Source organism: Neomonachus schauinslandi, chromosome 5, assembly GCF_002201575.2.
Source record: "Neomonachus schauinslandi chromosome 5, ASM220157v2, whole genome shotgun sequence".
NCBI classification, from domain to species: Eukaryota; Metazoa; Chordata; class Mammalia; order Carnivora; family Phocidae; genus Neomonachus; species Neomonachus schauinslandi.
Window position 1 is genome coordinate 10,313,831 of NC_058407.1, and position 20,183 is coordinate 10,334,013.

The following is a 20,183-nucleotide window of genomic DNA, read 5'->3' on the forward strand; positions in this document are numbered from 1 at the left end:
ACCACGCTGGATTCCTGCTTCTTCGAGCATCAGCCTCCCTGCAGTGCCGGAGGGCGGCCCAGGCCCCCACCTTTCTGGAATCCAGAACGCTCGAAATCCCAAAGGTTCTTTCAAGCCTGCAGCAAACTAATTTCGTAGCAAAAATCTGACCTGAATTGATGTGAGACTAATTATGTTCTTTAAAAATATCTCATGTTTCTCTATGGAAATACTATGTATTTGATTTTTGGGTGCTGCCCACATTCCTCTGGGGGAGTCACTCTGCACACCATATACAGCACTGTAATCCTTTGTAAATTGGGAAAACTCTGAGTTCCTAAACTCACTGGGCCCAAGATGGGCACGGTGCGCCTGCGAAACAAGTTCAGAGACACCCAGGCACCTGCCCAGTCACAGCCAGGTGGGAGCCCTGGGATTCCAGCAGTTTCCCTGACTCAGGGCCTGGGACAAAGTATGGACTGTGGCCTGGCTTATTCACAGCCTTCGGGTTGGCGTGCAAGTGAGGACCCAGGTGTGGAGCCGCCTGGCCGGCAGGTGGGCCACTGGGAGGGAGGCGGGACCAGGCCTTGACTGTGCTTTGTGTCTGCCTCAGCCTCGGATGGAGGGAGCGGGCCCGACACGGTGGGGGGAGGCACAAGGACAGAGGCGCAGAGGCCTCAGAGGGAAGAGGGAGCCCTGTCAGTGACTGGCTGCATCCCTAGCAGTAAAAAAACTTTTTGGGTGTGTACCCCCAATACCTGCATGTTGCTATATACAAGTATTACCTTACTGTTGGACCATGTAGATCATAAAACCTAAACCAAAAATAGGAATCAAAGGATGAGCTAAAGATGTAATACTTAATTTTTTTTTTTAATTTTATTTTGGTGGTGGTACAAAAGCCTTCTGCTTTCATATGCTTGATTATTTTTGGAAAGTGTGCTTCCATGCTCTCTGAGCGAGCAGTTGGATGGTCTGGCTCTATGTTCAGTCTGCGTAGCTATCTGGTTTTAATGGCTGCCCTCTCTGAGAAAGATCCCTGCCTGAGACACGTAGCTGCACACGGAGGAAATGCATCACTGGCTTTCTTACTAAATTGGGTTACTCATTTTTCCATCCTGTCCACTGCGTATGTGGAGGATTTGTTGAAATTTGGCTAGTACATTTCCATCCTTCCTGATGCCAATCAGATGTTTTTGTCAACTAAATGGAAGGTATTTTATTTTAAAGTTCTTAACACATGAGTCCAAAACCCACTCAAATGCTTTGGAAATTTTTGAGCAGATTAGCAAATTCTGTTATGTAGGTTTTTAGGAGTTCAGACACGAGAGATTTTGTAAGTTACAGACTTATATTGTTTTTGGTAACAAAATCCTATGACAGTAGAAACATTTCCCACATTTCCGAATATGCTTTTCCAGAATGCTTCGCCGGCCTCAGTGTCTTCTAAAAGAGCAGTTCTTTTCTCATTTGTTGTGATAACACGCCTTTCCCATGAAGGGACATTACTAAACACGCTTAAAGGTGTTTCAAAAACTTAACTGGGAAGCCAGTATTCATAGAAAAACATGGACAAATGCGGAAGTTTTTTTTATGAAAGGAAGATGTGTTGAACTAAGTTGTTAGCTTTGACAGGTCTTTCTGATTGCTTTTCTAGAAGATAACCAGTAGATCTCTGAAACAGACGGTTTCCTGAGTCACTGCCCATCTCATTACAAATGTTGTGGAAAATTCTGTTCTACTGTCTAAAGCTTTTTACTAAGGAAAATTTCAAACATACAGAAGTAGAGCAAATAATAGAACGGATTTCTGCCTGTAGTCACTCAGCTTCAACAGCAAGGAATGTCCTATAGTCTTGCTGCCTCGGTCCCTCTCCCCCTTTTAAATCCCAGAAGTCATGTTATTTTTCACCCTTAAATAATCCAGTATGCATCTCTATTTGATAAGGACTTAAAAAAAAAAAAAAACTTGTTTTGGGGCACCTGTGTGATTCAGTCGGTTAAGCTTCTTACTTTGGCTCAGGTCATGATCTTCAGGGTCTTGGGCTCGAGCCCTCGGTGGGCTCCTTGCTCAGCAGGGAGTCTGCTTGTCCCTCTTCCTTTACCCTCCCCCACCCCTGCTCATGCTCTCTCTTAAATAAATAAAATCTTAAAAAAAAAAAACTTGTTTTATTTTGAAATAATTATAGGTTCACAGGAAGTTGCAAAAATAGTACTCCAAGTCCCATGTGCCCTGTTCTTAATGGTGACATCTCGAATTGCTATAGGACCATGATCAAAACCAGAAGTGGACATTAGTATAGTACTATTAACTAGACTACAGACCTTATTCAGTTTTCACTGTCCTTGGGGGGGAGGGGGCTCTGTACAGTTTTATCACCTGTAGACTCACGTAGCCACCACCATCGAGATACAAGGGAGCTCGTCACCTGGAGGGAAGTCCCCGTGCTGTTCTCTCTCTGTGCACACCCCTTCCTTGCTGTCCTCTGCCAACCACCAATCTGTTCTGCATCTTTATAGATTTGCCATTTTGAGAATGTTATATATAAACAGAACCAAACAGTATGTGACCTTTTGCAATTGGCTATTCTCACTCAACGGAATGCCCTTGAGCTCCGTCCAGATTTCTGCCTGTATCAATAGTTTGTTGCTTTTTATTGCTGAGTAGTAGTCCATGATCTGGACGTACTGGAGTTTAACCTTTTGCCTGTTGAAGGATATGTTGATTGTTTCCAGGTTTTGGCAATTACAAATACAGCTGCGGTGGACATAAGTATATAGGGTTTTGTGTGAGCATATGTTTTCATTTCTGTAGGATAAACGTCTAAGAGTGATTACTGGGTTGTATGGTAAATGCTGTGTTAGTTTTGTAAGAAAGTACCAAACTGTTTTCCAGAGTGGCTTACCATTTTATATTCCTACCAGGAATGAACGCAAGAGCCAGTTTCCCTGCACCTTTGCCAGCTTTTGATATTGTCTCTATTTTGTATTGATATGTATATAGTGATGTCTTGTGGTTTTCGTTTGCATTTCCCAATTGCTAACAATGTTGAACTGCTGTTTATTGTCCATGTATCCTTCTTTTTTTTAAAAGATTTTATTTATTTTTTAGAGAGCGAGCGAGAGGGAAACAGCATGAGAGGGGAGAGGGTCAGAGGGAGAAGCAGGCTCCCCGCTGAGCCGGGAGCCCGATGTGGGACTCGATCCAGGACCCTGGGATCATGACCTGAGCCGAAGGCAGACGCCTAACCATCTGAGCCACCCATGGGCGCCCTGTCCATGTATCCTTCTTGAGTGGAATGTCCATTCATGTCTTTTGCCCATTTTCTAATTGTATTATCTTTTTACGGTTGAGCTTGAGCATTCTTGCTGTACTCTAGATGCTCGCCATTTGTTAGGTATGTGTCTTCTAAAAGTTTATAGTCTTGCATTTTACATTTAAATCTGTGATCCATTTAGAATTAAATTTTGTATATGGTGTGAAGGTGTAGGTTAAGGTTCATTCTTTTTTGCCTCTGGATGTCCAGTTGTTCCAGTACTGTTTACCGAAAAGATGATTCTTCCTCCATTGATAAGGACGTTTATGTACCCGCCATGCCATGGTCACGCCTAATGAAACTGACAAGAATTCCTGTGTGTTATCTATCTCAGGGATGTCTTTTCATCATTGGTTTGTTAGCATCAGGACCCAACAAAGTCCACATGTTGCATTTAGTTGTGTCTCTGGAGTCTTTATTCTGTAACAGCCCCTCAAGCATCTTTGTTTATAAGCCACTGATTTGTTGGTGAAACTAGGTCGTTTGTCCTATAGACTGTCCTGTAGTCTAGATTCGGCTGCTGCGTCCTCATGATATCATTTAGTCTGTCCCACTACCCTCTATATTTCCTGGCTACCGGCAGTAGCTCTGGAGGCTCGTTTTGATCCCATTTCACTTTTTGGGCAAGAGTCCTTCTTAGGTGGTGCCATGTGCATCCCATCAGGAGGCTGGAAATTTCTCGCAGCCCCATGTTGGTGATCTTGACTGTGCGTTCAGAGTTGGACTTGCCCAGACTGCCTGTTGGCTAGGGGTTTTATCATATCGATATCTATGTCCAGTATTTGTATTAGGAGTTGCAAAATGATCATTCTTATTCTATTATTTTATTATTCTGTCTATTCATTAACAGGACTTCTGTAAAGTAGAACACGCCCTCAGCCATTCTGTAGTTACCCTGAGGTATTATAGATGGGGAAACTGAGGTTCTTAGAGATGAAGTCACTTGTCCAAGCTAGCAGATGGTGGGGTCTGGCAGGAATCCTGTTGGGTGGCCTCAAAGCTGAAGCCTGGTTATGCTACTTAAACACCCTGTCCCAAAGTCCCTGCCACTTTGAAGCCTTCCCTGACCTTCCCCCCAGCCTTGGCCAAGGCCGTCGATGCCGCCCAAGGGTGAGAGGGCAGGACCCCAGTGTCCATCCCCCACCCCCAGCACACAGGCTGTGAACAGTCGGCAGGGTCCAGCATTGTGGGCTGCCCTGGGCCCTGGGAGCAAGGCAAGCCCCTGGGATCAACGGCCTCGGAGATGCTGTCCTCACCTGCTGTTCTTTCATGCCAGGGGCCGCGCGTCCATGAGTCAGAATGTTGCTTCACATATTTTGGGGGGGTATTATGAAAACCCTCGAATCATTTGGTGTTACCTGGGGGGTGGTAAAACCAATCTCCACATCATTTTCCTCATCTCTCAGATGCAGTTAATATTACTTAGTTCAAAGTGGCTGTGTAAAAAAAACATGGGATGATGCTTGGGAAAACAGTGTGTAAGCCAGGAGCGCTGCCCGGAGTCAGGTAAAAAGAGCTAGTAAACCCAGAAGCCTGGCGAGCACTGTCAGGCCGGAGAGCCCTTCCAGCATCGGCTGCCCCTCCCTGCAGAGGACTTCCCTCCCCTTTCTGCAACGAGGGTCTCGGGCCTGCCAGGACAGGACTGGCTCTTGGAAGGAGGCTCTGGAGCCGGAGGGGCCGCTCGCCCGGGGCTGACAATGTGTTTATAGGACCTGAGTTCGAGTCCCATCCCTGATTTCGGGGGCAAGTCACCCACCCTCTCTGAATGGCTCTCTTGCCTGTAAGCTAATTGACCTACATGGGGAAAATGCGAGAGAACTCTGCATGCCAGTGTCTCTCTGGGCTTGGGGGGGGTGTCGCTTGAGTGGCAGTGAGCAGAGCCCTAGGAAGAAGCCGGGCCTCTAGCCTTCATCCAGCTTCCACAGCCGAGGAGCCTCCCGGGCGCAGGCCCCCTCCCCGTGGGCAGGGTCAGCTCAGCAGTGCCCCTGGGCCGGGCCTCCCAACGCTGCCTTCAGTGGCCAACAAAACAGCCTTTGACATACCGGCCTGCCTGTGCTTGGAAGCTGGAGATTTAGGAGGATTTGTATTTCCTCTAGGCACCCCCCCCCCAATTCCCTGTGTTTATTCATTTAATTTGGGATGATAGACAAAGATGATGATTTACAACTCAAATCTTCTTTTTTAAAGAAGTATTTCTGGCACTGGTTTCCAATTTTGCAACCATCCTTACAGGAGCTATTCTTAGACTTGTCACTGGTTCTTTCTCGGAGCTCGCCACCAGTCTTTATATAGACACCTTCTCCAGTTTTGAGTTTCTTTATATAGATGCCTTCTCCACTTTGGATTTTAAATCTAGTTTCATCTCTTGGTCAGTGTGTTAGAGATCATTTATTTTCACAGGAAAAGAGAAATGCAAAGGGCTTTCCTAGGGTCAAAACTTACAGCTAAGAGCAGATGTGCAGATGGGGACAGGGGATGCTGGAGACATGAGAGGGGGGCCGGGGGCAAAGCCAGGAGCTTGGGGACACAGTAGGCAAAGAGCCTCTTCATCCAGGGTTAGGCTGTGGGCCTGGGTGCACCCCGGAAGCCAGTACATTCTGGCTGAGAATATCATCTGGGGCTTGGAAGGGACCGTGAGAGGTCATCTGGCCTGACCTCGGGCTCAGGCTGAGATGGTCAGGTTTGGGGGCTTGGCTGTTTTTCTGGCAGAGACCCTCCAGGGCCCAGCAGAACTGTGTGGGGGACACACGGCTGGTTGGTGGTGGAGCTCGGACCTGGGCTGCGGCCAGAGCACCCTCCCCGGTGTCCACACTCTCTGCCTCAGTCAGCGGATCCTCTGGTCATCCTGCAGCTTAGTCTCCCAGAGCCTCTGCCGAAGGGTGACCAGAGGCTCCGGGGTGGTGCTGACCAGCCCGTTGATACCTGGCAGAACTGAAAGGGACACCTGTCAGGGCTGTGGGGCTCAGATGGCCTTGGGCACAGCAGTGACCAGCCTCCCAGGAGTCGCTTTGCTACCTTGACAGCAGCTCTTCCATGGGGGCATCTGGGTTAATTTTTAATGTGAAATTGTTCATTTGTTAACCATGGCTCTTGAAGTTGCCATTGGGAAAAGCAGTGGACAGAGAGCCTGCGTGGGGCAGCTGGATGGGACCCTAGGACCCTAGAAGGCCAGCCTGTGTCCCACCCGCTCCCATTGTTATTTTCCCACCCAGAATCTCTGTATGCCAGTTTCCTCATCTCTGTGTGCTTCTCTGTAAAATACCTCTGATTTTTTAAATAAGGACTGAAAATCAATAGGTAACAAAGTAAGTATTATAAATGGCTTTGGTGCTGAGCTTGGTGCTGGGGAGTGAAAGACAGAAATGCGATCTTGCCTCAGAGAGCGGACAGCCTCCGGCAGATAAACACATGAGCAAGGGACAGAGCCACCCGTCACACAGCGGCGTGTGATGTGGATAGAGGTCTCTGCTTGGGGGAAGCGTAGGGGGCAGGATTTTAGGAAGAGGGATACAGAAAACTGAATTAAAAGAGCAGTTTGAAGGTGAGGGCCACAGAGTCTCCAGAACAGCACAGATGGATGATGAAGAACGGGGGCCGGTCCTCAGGGAAGTTGGGGAGAAACGGGAAAGAAAAGGCACAGCCCTCTGAAGAGAGAAAGCGACAAAGTGGTCTCGCTCGATGGGGAAGTGTGGAGATGCGCAGACCCAGCAGGTGTTTGCTGAGCACCTGCTGTGTGACCGGTGCTGTGAGCAGAGTGGAGCCCCCTGGCCCTCAGGGAGCTTATGTTCTGGTGAAGGAGGCAGTTAATAAATATATGAGTAAACATACACTTTGCCAGAGGGAGTCAGGCGGGAAGGAGCGCTGTGGGGAAAAGAGCGGCGGGGGTCGGGAGTGCCCGGGGCGGGGCGGGGTCATCTTGCGGGAGCAGGTGGTCGGGGCAGAGACCTGAGGGAAGTGTAGACGTGAGCTGTGTGGCCGACAGCCCGTGCAGGGGTGCAGAGGCCCGGGGGCAGGAGCAGGCCGGGCGAGGTGGAGGAGCTGCAGGAGGTCCGCGTGGTCGGAGTGGAGGCTCCTGGTGGGAATCGTGGGAGACGAGAGCCGCGGGGAGCCGCCTGGCAGCCTTGTGGGCCGTTCTACGGACAGCAGCTTATACTTCAAACCAGCTGGCAGTGACTGGGGAGCTTTGAGCAAAGGGGGGCCCAGTCTGGCGAACGTCCTAGAAGCCTTGTGTGGCTTCCGTGTGGGGACTGGACAATAGGGGCCAAGGCAGAAGCAGAGAGACCGCTCAGGCGCCTGTTTCACAAATCCAGGGGAGACACAGTAGGGGCTGGGACCTTCATAGCGGCTGGGCCGGGACACACGTGGTCAGTGTCCAGTACAATCTGAAGGTGGATGTAGAGGCCCAGAAGATTGTTTGCCATGCTGCCACTCGCCCGGGAAGGAGGCTAACGCTGTGGTTTCTTCTCTTTAGGCCAGCTCGTCGCTTACTGCAAGGGTTTGTCTCAGGGACCCCTGGCTGCCAGGCACCATGACGGTGAGGGGGGCCGCACTGGCCCCGGATCCAGCGTCGCCCACGACCATGGCAGCATCGCCCAGTGTGTCTGTGATCCCTGAGGGCAGCCCCACGGCCATGGAGCAGCCTGTGTTCCTGATGACAACCGCGGCGCAGGCCATCTCCGGGTTCTTCGTCTGGACGGCCCTGCTCATCACCTGCCACCAGGTACCCAGGCCAGTCCTGGGCCCTTGGGTCAGAGAGCCACGGAAAGCCCTCTGGAAGGATCCTGAGAGGTTTTCCAGTCCCCACAGAGTATTAGGCCAGGCCAGGCTGTGCTACGGTAATAACCTGCATCTGGGGGCTCCACCTGGTAGAAGGTGGCGAGGAGACCTGCATATCCATCCAGGGCCTCCTCTGTGCCGCTCGCCCGAGGTTCCCCAACTGGCTGTGCGCTCGGCTCCCCAGGGAGCTTGTCGCAACGCTGGATTCCCCGGCCATTCTTGCCTGGGTCCATAGAGTCTTGGGCCCCGTGTCTGTGACAGTGGCCCAGGCCCCCTGAACGCACCCGACGAGCTTTCTGCCCCCTCTGGTCTGATGTTCAGAACAGCTTCATGGTGGGGGTTTCGTCGCCGAGGAGGGGCTGAGGCTCAGGGTTGAGGATCGGCCACAGCACGAGGACGCGGCAGAGCTGGACAGCAGAGCGCATCCTCCGTCCCCTCAGCCACGGAGCGGAAGGGTGGCAGGTGGCAGGTGGGCTGCCCCGGTCGGGTCCCCGGCTGAGCCTGCCCCCGTCTGCCCCCAGATCTACATGCACCTGCGCTGCTACAGCTGCCCCAACGAGCAGCGCTACATCGTCCGCATCCTCTTCATCGTGCCCATCTACGCCTTCGACTCCTGGCTCAGCCTCCTCTTCTTCACCAACGACCAGTACTACGTGTACTTCGGGACCGTGCGGGACTGCTACGAGGGTGAGGACGGCGTGCGGGCTGGGGTGGGGCGCCAGGGGTGCTGGCTGGGCTGCACACCCTTCCCGCCGGGGTCTGGGAGCCAGAAGCCCCGCGGCCCGGGCTCCTCTGGGGGGGCTGCCCCTCGCTTCTCTACCCACTTCAGGGTTCCCGTCTGGGCCCCCACTGCGAGGTGACGGCACGTGTGTAGCACTTGGCCACAGGGCTCCCACGACACCTGTAGGGACACCTGCAAGCAGGGACCCTCCCCCTGTGCCTCATTTCTCAGCCTGGCGTCTCTGATCGGGGTGAGCAGTGAAGAAGCTATCTGTTTGTAGACAGAAACCCCAGGTACAGATGGGTCAGGGGCTTATCCGGGGCCCGTAGTGAGGCAGTGGCAGGGGTGAGGCTCCCTCCCCACATGCCTTAATCCTGAGGGCTTTGTCCCGGGAGCAGGCTCTGCTGTGCCACCCAAGAAGGCGACTCCCTGCTTTTCGTGGGCTTCGGGTCCCGTGTTCGGTGTGGAGACATCAGCTGCTCTGTGGGGAGGACCAGGCCCTCGGCTAGGCGCTGGGTGGCAAGGAGGAAAGCCAGCCCCCAGCTGCCTGCCTGGCCAGTCACCACGGGACCGGGCAGCTCTCCCCGGGGCCCAGCCGCAGACACAGGGAGCAGAGACCTAGAGCTTGAGGCTGCTGGGGTGAGCATCCCAGGCAGCCAGGAGAGCTAATGCACAGGGCCTGGGAGGAATCGGGAGGTAGGGGGAGCTGGGCTGGGGGCTGGCCGCGGCCAGAGGAGAGGCCGGCGGCTGGAGACGGAATGGCACTGGGAAGGAAGGACAGGATGTGCACGGCCTTGCAGGGTACACGGAGAAATTTAGATTTTCTTTTTTACTGTTGGTGCACAAGAATATGACACAACTGGAAATTGCAGGTTAGAACATCTCTCTGTGGAGGGCGGGTGAAGGAGGGAGAGGCCAGAGCCCTTAAGACAGGTCGCAGGCCCACAGTGCCTGGGCCTGCACAGGCCAGCAGGGCTGGGAGGAGGGGTCCTTGAATTCGAGATCCCTGCTCTGACATTCCCCTCCTCCTCTCAAGGTCATGCATTTTCCTGTTTCCTCCCCTGTCTGCACTGCTGGCTTCAGGTAGAGTGACCAGATGTCGCGGTTCCCTATGTTGAGGCAGGACAGCCCTGACCACGACCAGTTGTCCTCTTCCCCAACCCTGGGGGGGCTTTGCCTTGGGCCCTGGGCTCTGTGGATATTGGGGTGCAGCATGCTCATCCCCACAGAAGCTGGAGCCTCTCTTCCTGTCCCACTTTGAACCCGCGTGTCCCTGAGGCCTCGCAGGGCACGGGAAATGCCTTATGCCTTGGCCAGGAAATGCAGGCGCCCGCCAGAGCGCACTGCCCCCAACGCCCCCCTCCAGCCAAGGGCCTCACCCTCACCCGCCCCTCCAGCCACACTGTCCTCTTCTCCAGTGGGGCCATTGGGTGTTTCCCCAGTGTCTAGAAGGCTCTTCTTGGCCCGCTCCTTCTCCTTTGTCCTGACTCTGGTGTCTCCTGGGAACGGCTTCTGCTGTTGCTTCTCTCCCGGCACCCTGCGCGCGTCCTCACGGCCTGAGCTCGGCGGCAGTGAGCGTGCACACACAGCACGGTGCCTACTTTGCTGTCATCTCCCCGAGTGGACTTAACTCCGCGGGCGCAGGGACAGGCAGAGAGCCCGTGTCCGCAGAGCCAGGCACCTGCCAGGTGCTCACTCAGTCCAGAATTTCTGAATGAATAAGGGACTTTATCACACACCTGCTGTGCACCTTACATTCGCAGGGGGCCTCATCGAAATCCCAGCTGGGTTCCCTGCTTGGCTCTGCCGGGTGAGAATACTGAGGCCAGGTGGGGACCTGCTCTGGGCGGAACTGGGGCTCTAATGCCTGATGTCCCTGGAGGCAGCAGGGTCCAGGGAAACTTCTGGGTTTCTGGGGAGCTGCACACACTAGTGTTGAGAATCCTTTTCCAGTCATGTTGCCAGTCGCAAATGGGGGCCCAGGAGCAGCCTCTGCCCACTGATTCCCTCAGAAGCACAGAGCTATTCCCTGCCAAGGAGGATCCTCTCCTGTGTGGTCTCCCTTCTCTGTGGGGCCCGAAGACCGGGGTGCCTGGCAAAGCGGGGCACGGTCTGTACTATCCTCACTCTGTGCCCCAGAGGCGGCAGCAGATGGTTGGCTGGGTCCCCCCACTCCAGAAGCCTCTTTGTTCAGGCCCCACCTGTCCCAACCTTCCTCTTGGTCCACTTAGAGGTCCTGGTAAGAAGTCTGCCTCCCTGCTAAGCATGTCTCCTAGCAACACTGTTATCCCCTGGCCTCTCCGCCTCTCCCAGGGAGTTTACAAACAGCACAGCAGCTGCAGGGGAGTTCAGGCTGCCCCAGAGTTCACCAGCTTTTCGTGTCTGAGTTGGTGGGCTTGGCCCTCGCCTCGCCCTTTTCTGCAGCTCTGCTCAGCATCTGGGACCCCCTCCCCTTGTCCTTTCATCTGCAGGACCTGCCCCTGCAGAGTTGGGGATGGAGGGTCTTCCCTTAAAATTAAAAAAGAGCCCCCCCTTCATTGCCCTCCCAACCCACCCCACCCTTCCTTCTTGGTGTCCCAAGACCTGGGAGGGGCAGAAGGGAGATCAGGAGCCAGGCTGTGCTGGAGGACCCCGATTGCAGAGCCGGGCAGCCAGGCTCTCGCTGAGCGCCGCGCAAACATTTGTTTTTCTCTTTGACGAAATTACAACTAAATTTTACTCTCATTCAGGTACTAGTGCACACAGTTGAAACACAAAATCGCACTAACTCTTCCTCACTCCCAAGTTCATTGTATTTTCAACTCTTTAAACTTTTTTTTTCCCTAGAATAACCTAAAAATATGCTTATACTCTTGGTTCTCGATTTTTCTTTTTTTTTTTTTTTAAAGATTTTATTTATTTAACAGAGAGAGACATAGCGAGAGCAGGAACACAAGCAGGGGGAGTGGGAGAGGGAGAAGCAGGCTTCCCGCAGAGCGGGAAGCCCGATGTGGGACTCGATCCCAGGACCCTGGGATCATGACCTGAGCCGAAGGCAGACGCTTAACGACTGAGCCACCCAGGCGCCCTCGATTTTTCAGTGTCAGATAGGGTTCCATAGTGACCTCCAGTTGTAGAAAGCTTTGACTTAGGTATCTTCCCCTCAACCCCATACACACACACACACACACAGAATTCTCTCTTCATCTTTTCATTGTGACTAGACCACAATTTTTCTCAGTCTGTGTTCAGTGTTTGCATTATCACCTGTCTGTAAATACTGATCAGAGCTGAGCCCTGTAGTGTCCCAGGCCGACATTTCCCTGTGTAACTTTTTGTTTTCCTCTGGTTATTGCTTACCTTGCTTTTGGGTTCGCTCTGCTTTCTGTGTATCTATCATTAATTTATTCCCAAATGCTTTAATTGACTAGAAGAGAGAAACCCTTCTCCGCGCCGTCAGACACATGGGTGTATCTGTTAGCTCTGGGTCTCCCCCAAGCCCTGGTCTTCCTGCTCTGGTCTGGCTGCTTTCTGGCCTCTTGGTCTTCTCCTCACCATCATCCTGGGACGCCTGCTCACCTCTCTTGTGCTGAATCAGCTGTTCCCTGGATGCCGTTTTTTTCCTCGTCTGTGGTTTGCTCTCCCTTTTTGGTCAGTCCATATCTTCCAGGAGCTTCATGGCAAAAAGCAAGCATGAGAGTTCTGGGGTTTTTTTTGTTTTTTTTTTTTCCAATCTGAAAATTACCTGCAAATATTTTTACTATATTATCCTATTTGGAGTTTGATGGGAATCCAGTTCTAAGTTGGAAATCATCCTCCCTCTGAATTTTGAAGGCATGTTTTCCCCTGTCTTCTAGCTTCCAGTGTTGTTTTGGGAAAGTCTGCTAGAGTCTGATCCTTTGTCCTGAGGTTCTGGGAAATTTTCTTATATGTTTCTTCCATAATTTCTTCCCCTCCACTTTATCCTGCCATTCTGGAATTCCTGTTGTAGGATGTTGCACTTCTGGATGGAACCTCACATTTTCTTTATAATTTTCCAGCTCTTTTTTTGCTCTGCTTTCCAGGAGCTTTATTTATTTTTTTAAATCTTTACCCTTGAGTTTCTGTATCGAAGGTCTTTTGTTTTTGTTTTTTGTTTTATCATGTTGTAGAATCTCAGGACCTCTTCCCTGTCCTCTTTTGTTTTGAGCCCCCGTTCTTGGTATTGGGTAGAGTATCTCCTCTTCTCTTTCTGGGGATGCTAATTACAGTTTTCTTCTGCTCCCTGCATTATCTCTGCCTCCTGAGCTCCTTTCGTCTGTTGGCTTTGATCTTTGACCTTTGTGTCGGAAGCTCTCCTCAAATGTCTAGTGTCCTTGGCTATTTTTGTGTTTAAGAATGGGGCTCAAAACTGATGGGCCTCCCATCTGGGTGACGGGGCACATGATGTGACCCTGCCAGTTTTATGCAGTGATAGGGGCAGGCACCAAATGAGGACCTTTTGATTCTGGGCCTGTTTCCCTGGAGAATAATGTTCTCATCTCCAGCCTGGGAGGCAAAAGCTGGGCAGGCTGAGTTGAGGGAGCGGGTGGGGCAAGGGACCTGCCCTTTGCATTCAGGCCTCGTCCACTTTGTGCACATGTCCTCATTGCCCTCAGCTGAGCCCACGTTCTCTGAGGACAGAACTGTCTCAACTGTCTTGAGAGTGAAAACCCGGTAGCTCCGCGTGGAGACTTGGAGCTGAGGTTCCTGTTCGCACCCTCAGCCCTCAGGACTGCCTGGTGCGTCTGGTTTTGGGGTTTCCCAGGGTTCTCGTTGGCTCCCCCCGTTCCCTGGGTCAGTGACCACACTGCATCTTCCAGAGCTATGGTCAGCATCTCTGGTCTGCTGCCCCTGGTGCTGTCCCCCTTGTGCGCAAAGGCTTGTGCCCATCCCCCCCATTTGTTCACCTTTCAGCAGGGAAGGGGGGTAGCGAGTAGTACTAAGCCCTGCCTTTTGGTGGCAGGAGTGCTGTCTTCTAAGGAGGGGGCTGAGTCTCAGAGAAGTAAGCGGCTCACCCAGGGTCCCATTTCTACCATCTGACAAGGGCTGTAATCCACATGGCGCGAGGACGAGCCATCGGGGCAGGTAGACGGAGGAGGGCCGATCGAGCCACCTGCATGCAGGGAGCGTCTGATGGTGCTCAGGGCGAGGGGTAGCCCCTAGAGACATCTCTGAGACAGCCCCGGGGAGCTCTGTGGTCAGGGGGATACAGAGGGCCGGAGTTCAGAGGAGGGAGACCGACTGAACTGTGGCTTCACACAGGCACTGTGTTGTGAATACTGTTTGTGTGGTGTTTGCTTTTCCGCATATTTTTCCTTACTGTTAGCTCATTCTCATCTCCCAGGTAGCTGGTGGATGTATTATCATCCCCACTTTGTACTCGTGAAAAAAAGAATGTGAGTAGGCTCAGAAACTTAAGATTACCTAGAGTGTCCCTGTCAGAGGCCAGACGCAGCCCTGGGTCTCTGGGTCCCCAGAATGGCTCGTGTCGGGTCGGGCGGAGGAGGGCAGGCCGGCGTCCTCCCATGGAAGAGCGTGAGCTCTGGCTACGAAGGGAGAGTTTACATGAAACAGTTAAAGAAGGAGGCTGCCTTCACCCCGTTTCAGATTTTGGACAAGCCTCGCTGCCTGGAATCTGGCCCAAGGTGAAGCATCTTCCAAGGCAGAGAGAGAGGACAAGCAGGGATAAATGGAACCCAGCTGAGGGTCACAGACACAGGGCCGCACGAGACCCAAAGGCCGGGGTGCCGCCACTGGCCCCGTCGCCGACAGAGCTGGCCCTTCCGAGAGCTCAGTCCATCTGAATGAAGAAAGGTATTGAGAGGAAACCAATCAGAAGAGGTGTCAGGAACAGTGATCTGGGTGGCAGGAAGCAGCAATAGGCAGGATCGGGGATCAAGAGGGCAGACAGGCCACGAGGGAGGAGGGATTGAAGCAGCTCAGGGCAGACCCCCCGGCCCACCAGGGCTGTGGCCCGTTGTGTCCGCTGCTGTCCCTGGTGATCCCGGAAAAAGAGGGGGAAGCATGTTCTGAGGCCCCTGTTGACTGAGCACAGAAGATTTCCATCCAGAGTAGTCAAAATTAAGTTTTCTGGGCTCATCCTCGAATTACCTGCCACGTGGAATGGCCCCACATCTTTCCAGATGACCAAAGTGTTTGTGTGCGCCGAGAAGGCCAGGCCCAGGGGCCAGCTGTAGGTGCTGCAGGCACGTGGAGGAAGCGAGCTTGGAATGGCCAGTTGCACCCAGGGTCACTGAGGTTCTGCACCCAGAGCGTGGCCCACCCCAGGCGTCCAGGGAGGGGTTATTGAACGAACAGACAGATGTGCCCATCTGACCTGTAGCGGGGAGCTTGTGAGGACTCCTGACCCCGGGAGCTGTTGGCAGGGACGGCCGGAGCACACTTCTTGGTGGATCCTCTCTGATGCCCTGGGGGCTCCTCGGGGCTGTGCTGTTACGGGTGCCCATTGCAGGGGTGCAGGTGGGAGGCTGGGTGGACGGCAGCCTCTTGAACTATAGCCTCCTGTCTGGGCAGCTGTGGGTTAGAGATGCTGCCAGTGAGGAAGGAAGGCCTCAAGTCTCAGGGTCAGAAGGGACCTGTAAAGACTCAGCCTCTCAGAACCCCTGTATAATGTCTGCTAAGAGGCCCCTCGGCCTCTGATTGCATGCTCCCCCCAGCACAGAGCTCACTACCTTTCATCTCTGAAGATGGCCTGTTGGCAATTGTTTCTTATATTAGGCTGAAGGCCTAGGATCTGCCTCCGGGACCAGGTGGGTCTTGTCTGACCCTCTGGATAAGGTCGTGCCCCTTATATGAAGAGAGTGACCCTAATGTCTTTTCTCCAGGCCTCAAGGCTCCAGTACGATGTTCATTTCATCTCCCATCTTGGTCTGTTGCTCCTGATTTTGTGCATTTGTTCCTAGTCCTTTTAAGGTTTGGTTTTTCCGGGGGGGGGGGGGGGGACCTGGATGGCTCAGTCATTGAGCATCTGCCTTCGGCTCAGGTCATGATCCCGGGGTCCTGGGATCAAGCCCCGCATTGGGCTCCTTGCTCTGCGGGAAGCCTGCTTCTCCCTCTTCCTCTGCCCCTGCTTGTGTTCCCTCTCTGTCCTTCTCTCTGTCAAATAAATAAAATCTTAAAAAAAAAAAAAAAAGATTTGGTATCTGGGGAGGTACCTGGGTGGCTCAGTCGGCTAAGCATCTGACTCTTCGCTTTGGCTCAGGTCATGATCTCAGGATCCTGGGATCAAGCCCCATATTGGGCTCAGCGCTCAGTGGGGAATCTGCTTGAGATTCTCTCTTGCCCTCTGCACCTTTTCTCCCCACCCTCTAAAATAAATAAATAAATAAATCTTTAAGATTGGGTATCTAGAACGGAACAGAAAGTTCTATTGCCCAGGGCAGGAGAGAGAGAAGAACCATCCCTTCCCTCCTGCTGGATGCTCCTGTCCAGACCAGAGGGCCTGGTTGGTGGGTCCCTTGGTCACTCATGTATCCACTGGGCCTAGCACAGAGCCTAGCACACAAGCTGTGGTTAGTACATAGGGAGGCAGAGAGTCATTCTGTGTCTCTGGGGCCTCTCAGGGGAGCAGCCCGGAGCTGTGGTCAGAGGGGCAGTCAGGCAACAAGCTGCTGGCCAAGAACTGCACTCCACTGCCGGCCTCCAACCGGCATGTTTGTTCTTCTCGTGCCCGGGGCCGCGTGTCTTCATGCTTCTTCCCGGAGTGTGTGTTGAGTTGTGTGTTGTAAACAGCCTTGCTGGGGTGGGGGTAGTGTTTTGCCTGGCTCTGTAGTTTCCTAGGAGGGGATTGATTTGTCTAGATGGTCAATGGGTGCTGATGTGGGCTGTTTGAGTCATCTCAAGGAGAGTCTGTCTTGTCTCCCTTCTCTGAGAATGCGCTATTGATTCACTAACGATTCTTTAAAGGAAACTGTCAGCAGTCGGTATCTTAGGGACCGGCTGGGCCTGAGGCACTGGGAAAAGGTCAAGAGCCTTGAACTGAGATGGATACAGTGGGATGATCCTGGCCGGTTGAATGCAGAGCTGGATAGGGATAGAGTGCTCAGCCCCGTAACTCAGGAGGGTGCTGACGTCTGTCGTGGCACAGGAAAGGATGCTCGGCCGTGGCTTGCAAGACGGCCTGGCTTGGGAGGGCAGTTCCGGACAAGGGGGCTGATGAACCTTGGCCCCTGTGGCTTCTCTTGAGAGTTTTGTCTTTAGGGACCGGTGTTTGGTCTGCGCAGCCTGCGGAAAGGTGGGCTGCGTGGGCGCGGGCGGAGTGCGGGCCTTGTGCCTGCCCTGCCTCTCCAAGCCTCACCCCGAGTTAAGGCCTATGTCTGTCTGTTCATTCCTTCTGTGTTGATTGCGTGAAAGTGCCAGGCCCTCTGGTAGTCAGGGGTAGGCCTCAGTCCCTACCGGCAAGGAGTTTACAGTCTGGAAAGAACACCAGGTAACGCACCGTGGCTTGTGAGCTCAGTGTGATCTCAGCCTTATTAGCAAAGGAGTCCCACGTCCCCCCTTTCCTCAAGGAAGGAGCTGCTGTTATCCTTGGCTTATAGGTGAGGAAACCATGGCCCAGTGCACTTAAGACGCCTGCCTGAGGTCACACAGCTCCAAGGTGGTGGAGCCACCATCCGGACACCCTGGCAGTGTGGATCCAGGGTCTGTGGCTTCCCGCTTCATGATGCTGCCCCCTGTACGGGAAGGATTGGCTGGATCAACAGCGGGACTGTGGTGCGTGGAGTCAGCCTGGCAGTGGACAGAGGATTGGCAGGGGAGAGCTGGCGTCTCAGCAGGGCCTGCCCCTGGGAGTTAGCAGAGGCACCAGAACATGCTAGCACGGAGTGTGAGAGCTCATGGCATGTCCTGGGAACTCCAGGAGTGGTTTTAGATCATATACACATACAAGTATATACACACACCCCTTATGTATGTGCATATAATACACACACGTGTATATACGTACACACGTTATGTAGATAGACGTACCAGCACACACCCACACACGTGCATGTATACATTTCCTCCGGCTGCATAAATAATCACCCCAAGCAGACTGGTGTAAAACGACCATTTCTTTTGTTCATGGATAGTGCAGTCCAGGAATTTGGACCGGGCACAGTGTGGATAGTCTGTCCCTCTGCCCTGCTATCTGGGCCTCCGCTGGGGGACCCTCGGCTGGGGGTGGGGTCTGAAGTCTGGTTCGTTCGTGCGTCTGGCACTTGTTGCTGGCATCAGCGGGGGCCTCAGTTCCTCCGCACGAGCCACTCTGGGGAGTCTCTCCACATGGGCTGGCTTGGGCTTCCCTGAAGCATGGGGGCTGCGTCCAAGGGCAGGCATCTCAAGAGAAAGAACCAGAGGAAAGAGGCCTCTAAGCTCAGCGTCAGATGTCTTGGAGCAGCACTTGTTTTTTTTTTTAAAGATTTTATTCATTTGTTTGACAGAGAGAGACAGCGAGAGAGGGAACACAAGCAGGGGGAGTGGGAGAGGGAGAAGCAGGCTTCCCGCGGAGCAGGGAGCCCGATGCGGGGCTCGATCCCGGGACTCCAGGATCATGACCTGAGCCGAAGGCAGATGCCCAACGACTGAGCCACCCAGGCGCCCCGTTGGAGTAGCACTTATGCTGTGGTCACGCCGGTCCCCCCGATGCAAAGGGAGGGAGGAAGACCCTATGTCCCCGCAGATGGGAGCCAGTGTCCCAGGGTGTGGCCGTCTTTGGAAAGTACCACTGGCCAGTGTAGCTGGACCCGGCTTGGAATGGGCACGTCCATTCTACTTGGCCTCGTGTGGTTTTAGACAAAGGTTATCAGCAGGCTGACATCAGATTTGGCTTGATGCCTTACCCCCCCTCCCCGATGCCCCAAAGTTCTTGTCACTGAAGAGCGCTTTGGAGCTCAGCGGAGATTGCCGCAGCCCCCCATTTCCTGAGCTGCTTCCGTGCCAGGCAGGCAGCGTCCACGGTCGTCAGCCCCATCAAGGGACGGTGGCCCCTGAGGAAGACCAGCAGATAAATGGCACCAGCCACTCTTCTGAGTACTTTGCATACTCAACCCCCCTGGCAAGGTAGGTACCTCTGTTGTCCCCATATAACAGATAGGGAGACTGAGGCACAGAGAGGCTCCCAGCTAATCGGGGGCAAACCCTCTACTATATGTCTGTAGGGGGATGGTCGCAGCACAGTGTGGTAGGTGCTGTGGGCCGTGTTGGTACAGGGTGCTACCTGGGGCCCCCCACCCTAGCTGGAGGTGTGAGCCCGTAATAGGTTAGGTATACAGCACCCCAAAAATACTCCTTTCCAATTCGCTGAAGGCCAGCATTCGCCCATAGCTCTGTCAGCAGGATTGTGTGCGCTCCAGTTCAAGGTAGTCCCCCGTTCATGGTGTGCCTGGTACGTGCCGAGTGCCGTGGCTGTGCTCTGGGGAAGAGGTGGGCCCCCTTCCAGGGGCCACAGTCCCGAGAGAGCAGTCAGGGATCGTGCGAGCCACGCTCCAGGGCAGGAAGCACCGCACAGCGTCTGCAGATCAGCGATCCTCTGGGTGAGAACGCACCAGCCTCCATGTAGGGGCCAGAGACTTCTCAGGGGGTCTCACGGGATTCATGGGCACCAGCGACACGGAGGGAAGGGCGGCCCAGGCCGTGGGATCAGCAAAGGGAAAAGCACGGAGGGGGCATCATAACCTGCTGGGAAAGAGGGGCATCTAGTTGCCGGGAAGGCCATGTGAGGGGTGGGCAGGGGCCAAGTCACTCTGGAAAAATCTTGAATGCCAGGCTCAGGGCTGTACCGGGAACCTTGAAGGCCTCTGTGCTTCAGGGGGACAGCAGGGTCAGATGAGAAGGAGCCCTCTGTCTGCAGGGGCGCTGGTTCCTCCCTTGCCCTTCCTGTCCGCTGACCCCATTTGGACCCTCACTCCTTTGCTGGACGCTCTTGAGTTCCCATGCTCTCGGCCTGCCCTTCCTCTGCACCCTCTGCCGCACTCCTCCTGCTCTCCACTCTCCCCATCCTTGCTCCCCCATGTCCCTGTGCTCTCAGCGCCCTGCAGGCCGCAGCCTTCATCTTGCTGACCCCGCAGAAATCCTTTGACCGGGAGACCGCTCACAGCGGATTGCTGTATTTATAACATACTTCGGTGCTGGCCATCGCTGTGGCAGAGTTGTGTGTCTGTGGTGATACGGAGCCGCATCCAGAGGGGGCTGGCCCGGCTTCCCCACACGTTTGTGCGCTATTTGGTGCACCTTCATACCTGCCCCTGGAGCCTCCAGTGGTGTGCGCACCAACCTGCCACTCTTAGTGGTTGAATGGACGGACAAAGGTTCTCCTGTCTCTTTCCTGCCGAAAATTTCTACTGAGATCCCTCTAGAGAATGTTTTACTGTTTTGTTGTAAAAGTCCGAT

The 20,183-nt window shown here is 53.7% G+C and overlaps 1 protein-coding gene across 1 annotated transcript in view; it reads left to right on the top strand.

Annotated features, from left to right (window-relative positions):
* Positions 1 to 20,183, top strand: part of TMEM184B (transmembrane protein 184B) — a 46,632-nt gene that overhangs the window by 15,744 nt on the left and 10,705 nt on the right. Inside the window, exons 2-3 of the mRNA XM_044915330.1 lie at positions 7,767 to 8,015; positions 8,593 to 8,758. Of these exons, the coding sequence (XP_044771265.1) occupies positions 7,824 to 8,015; positions 8,593 to 8,758 (358 nt within the window). The 5' untranslated portion in view covers positions 7,767 to 7,823. The remainder of the gene's footprint in view (positions 1 to 7,766; positions 8,016 to 8,592; positions 8,759 to 20,183) is intronic.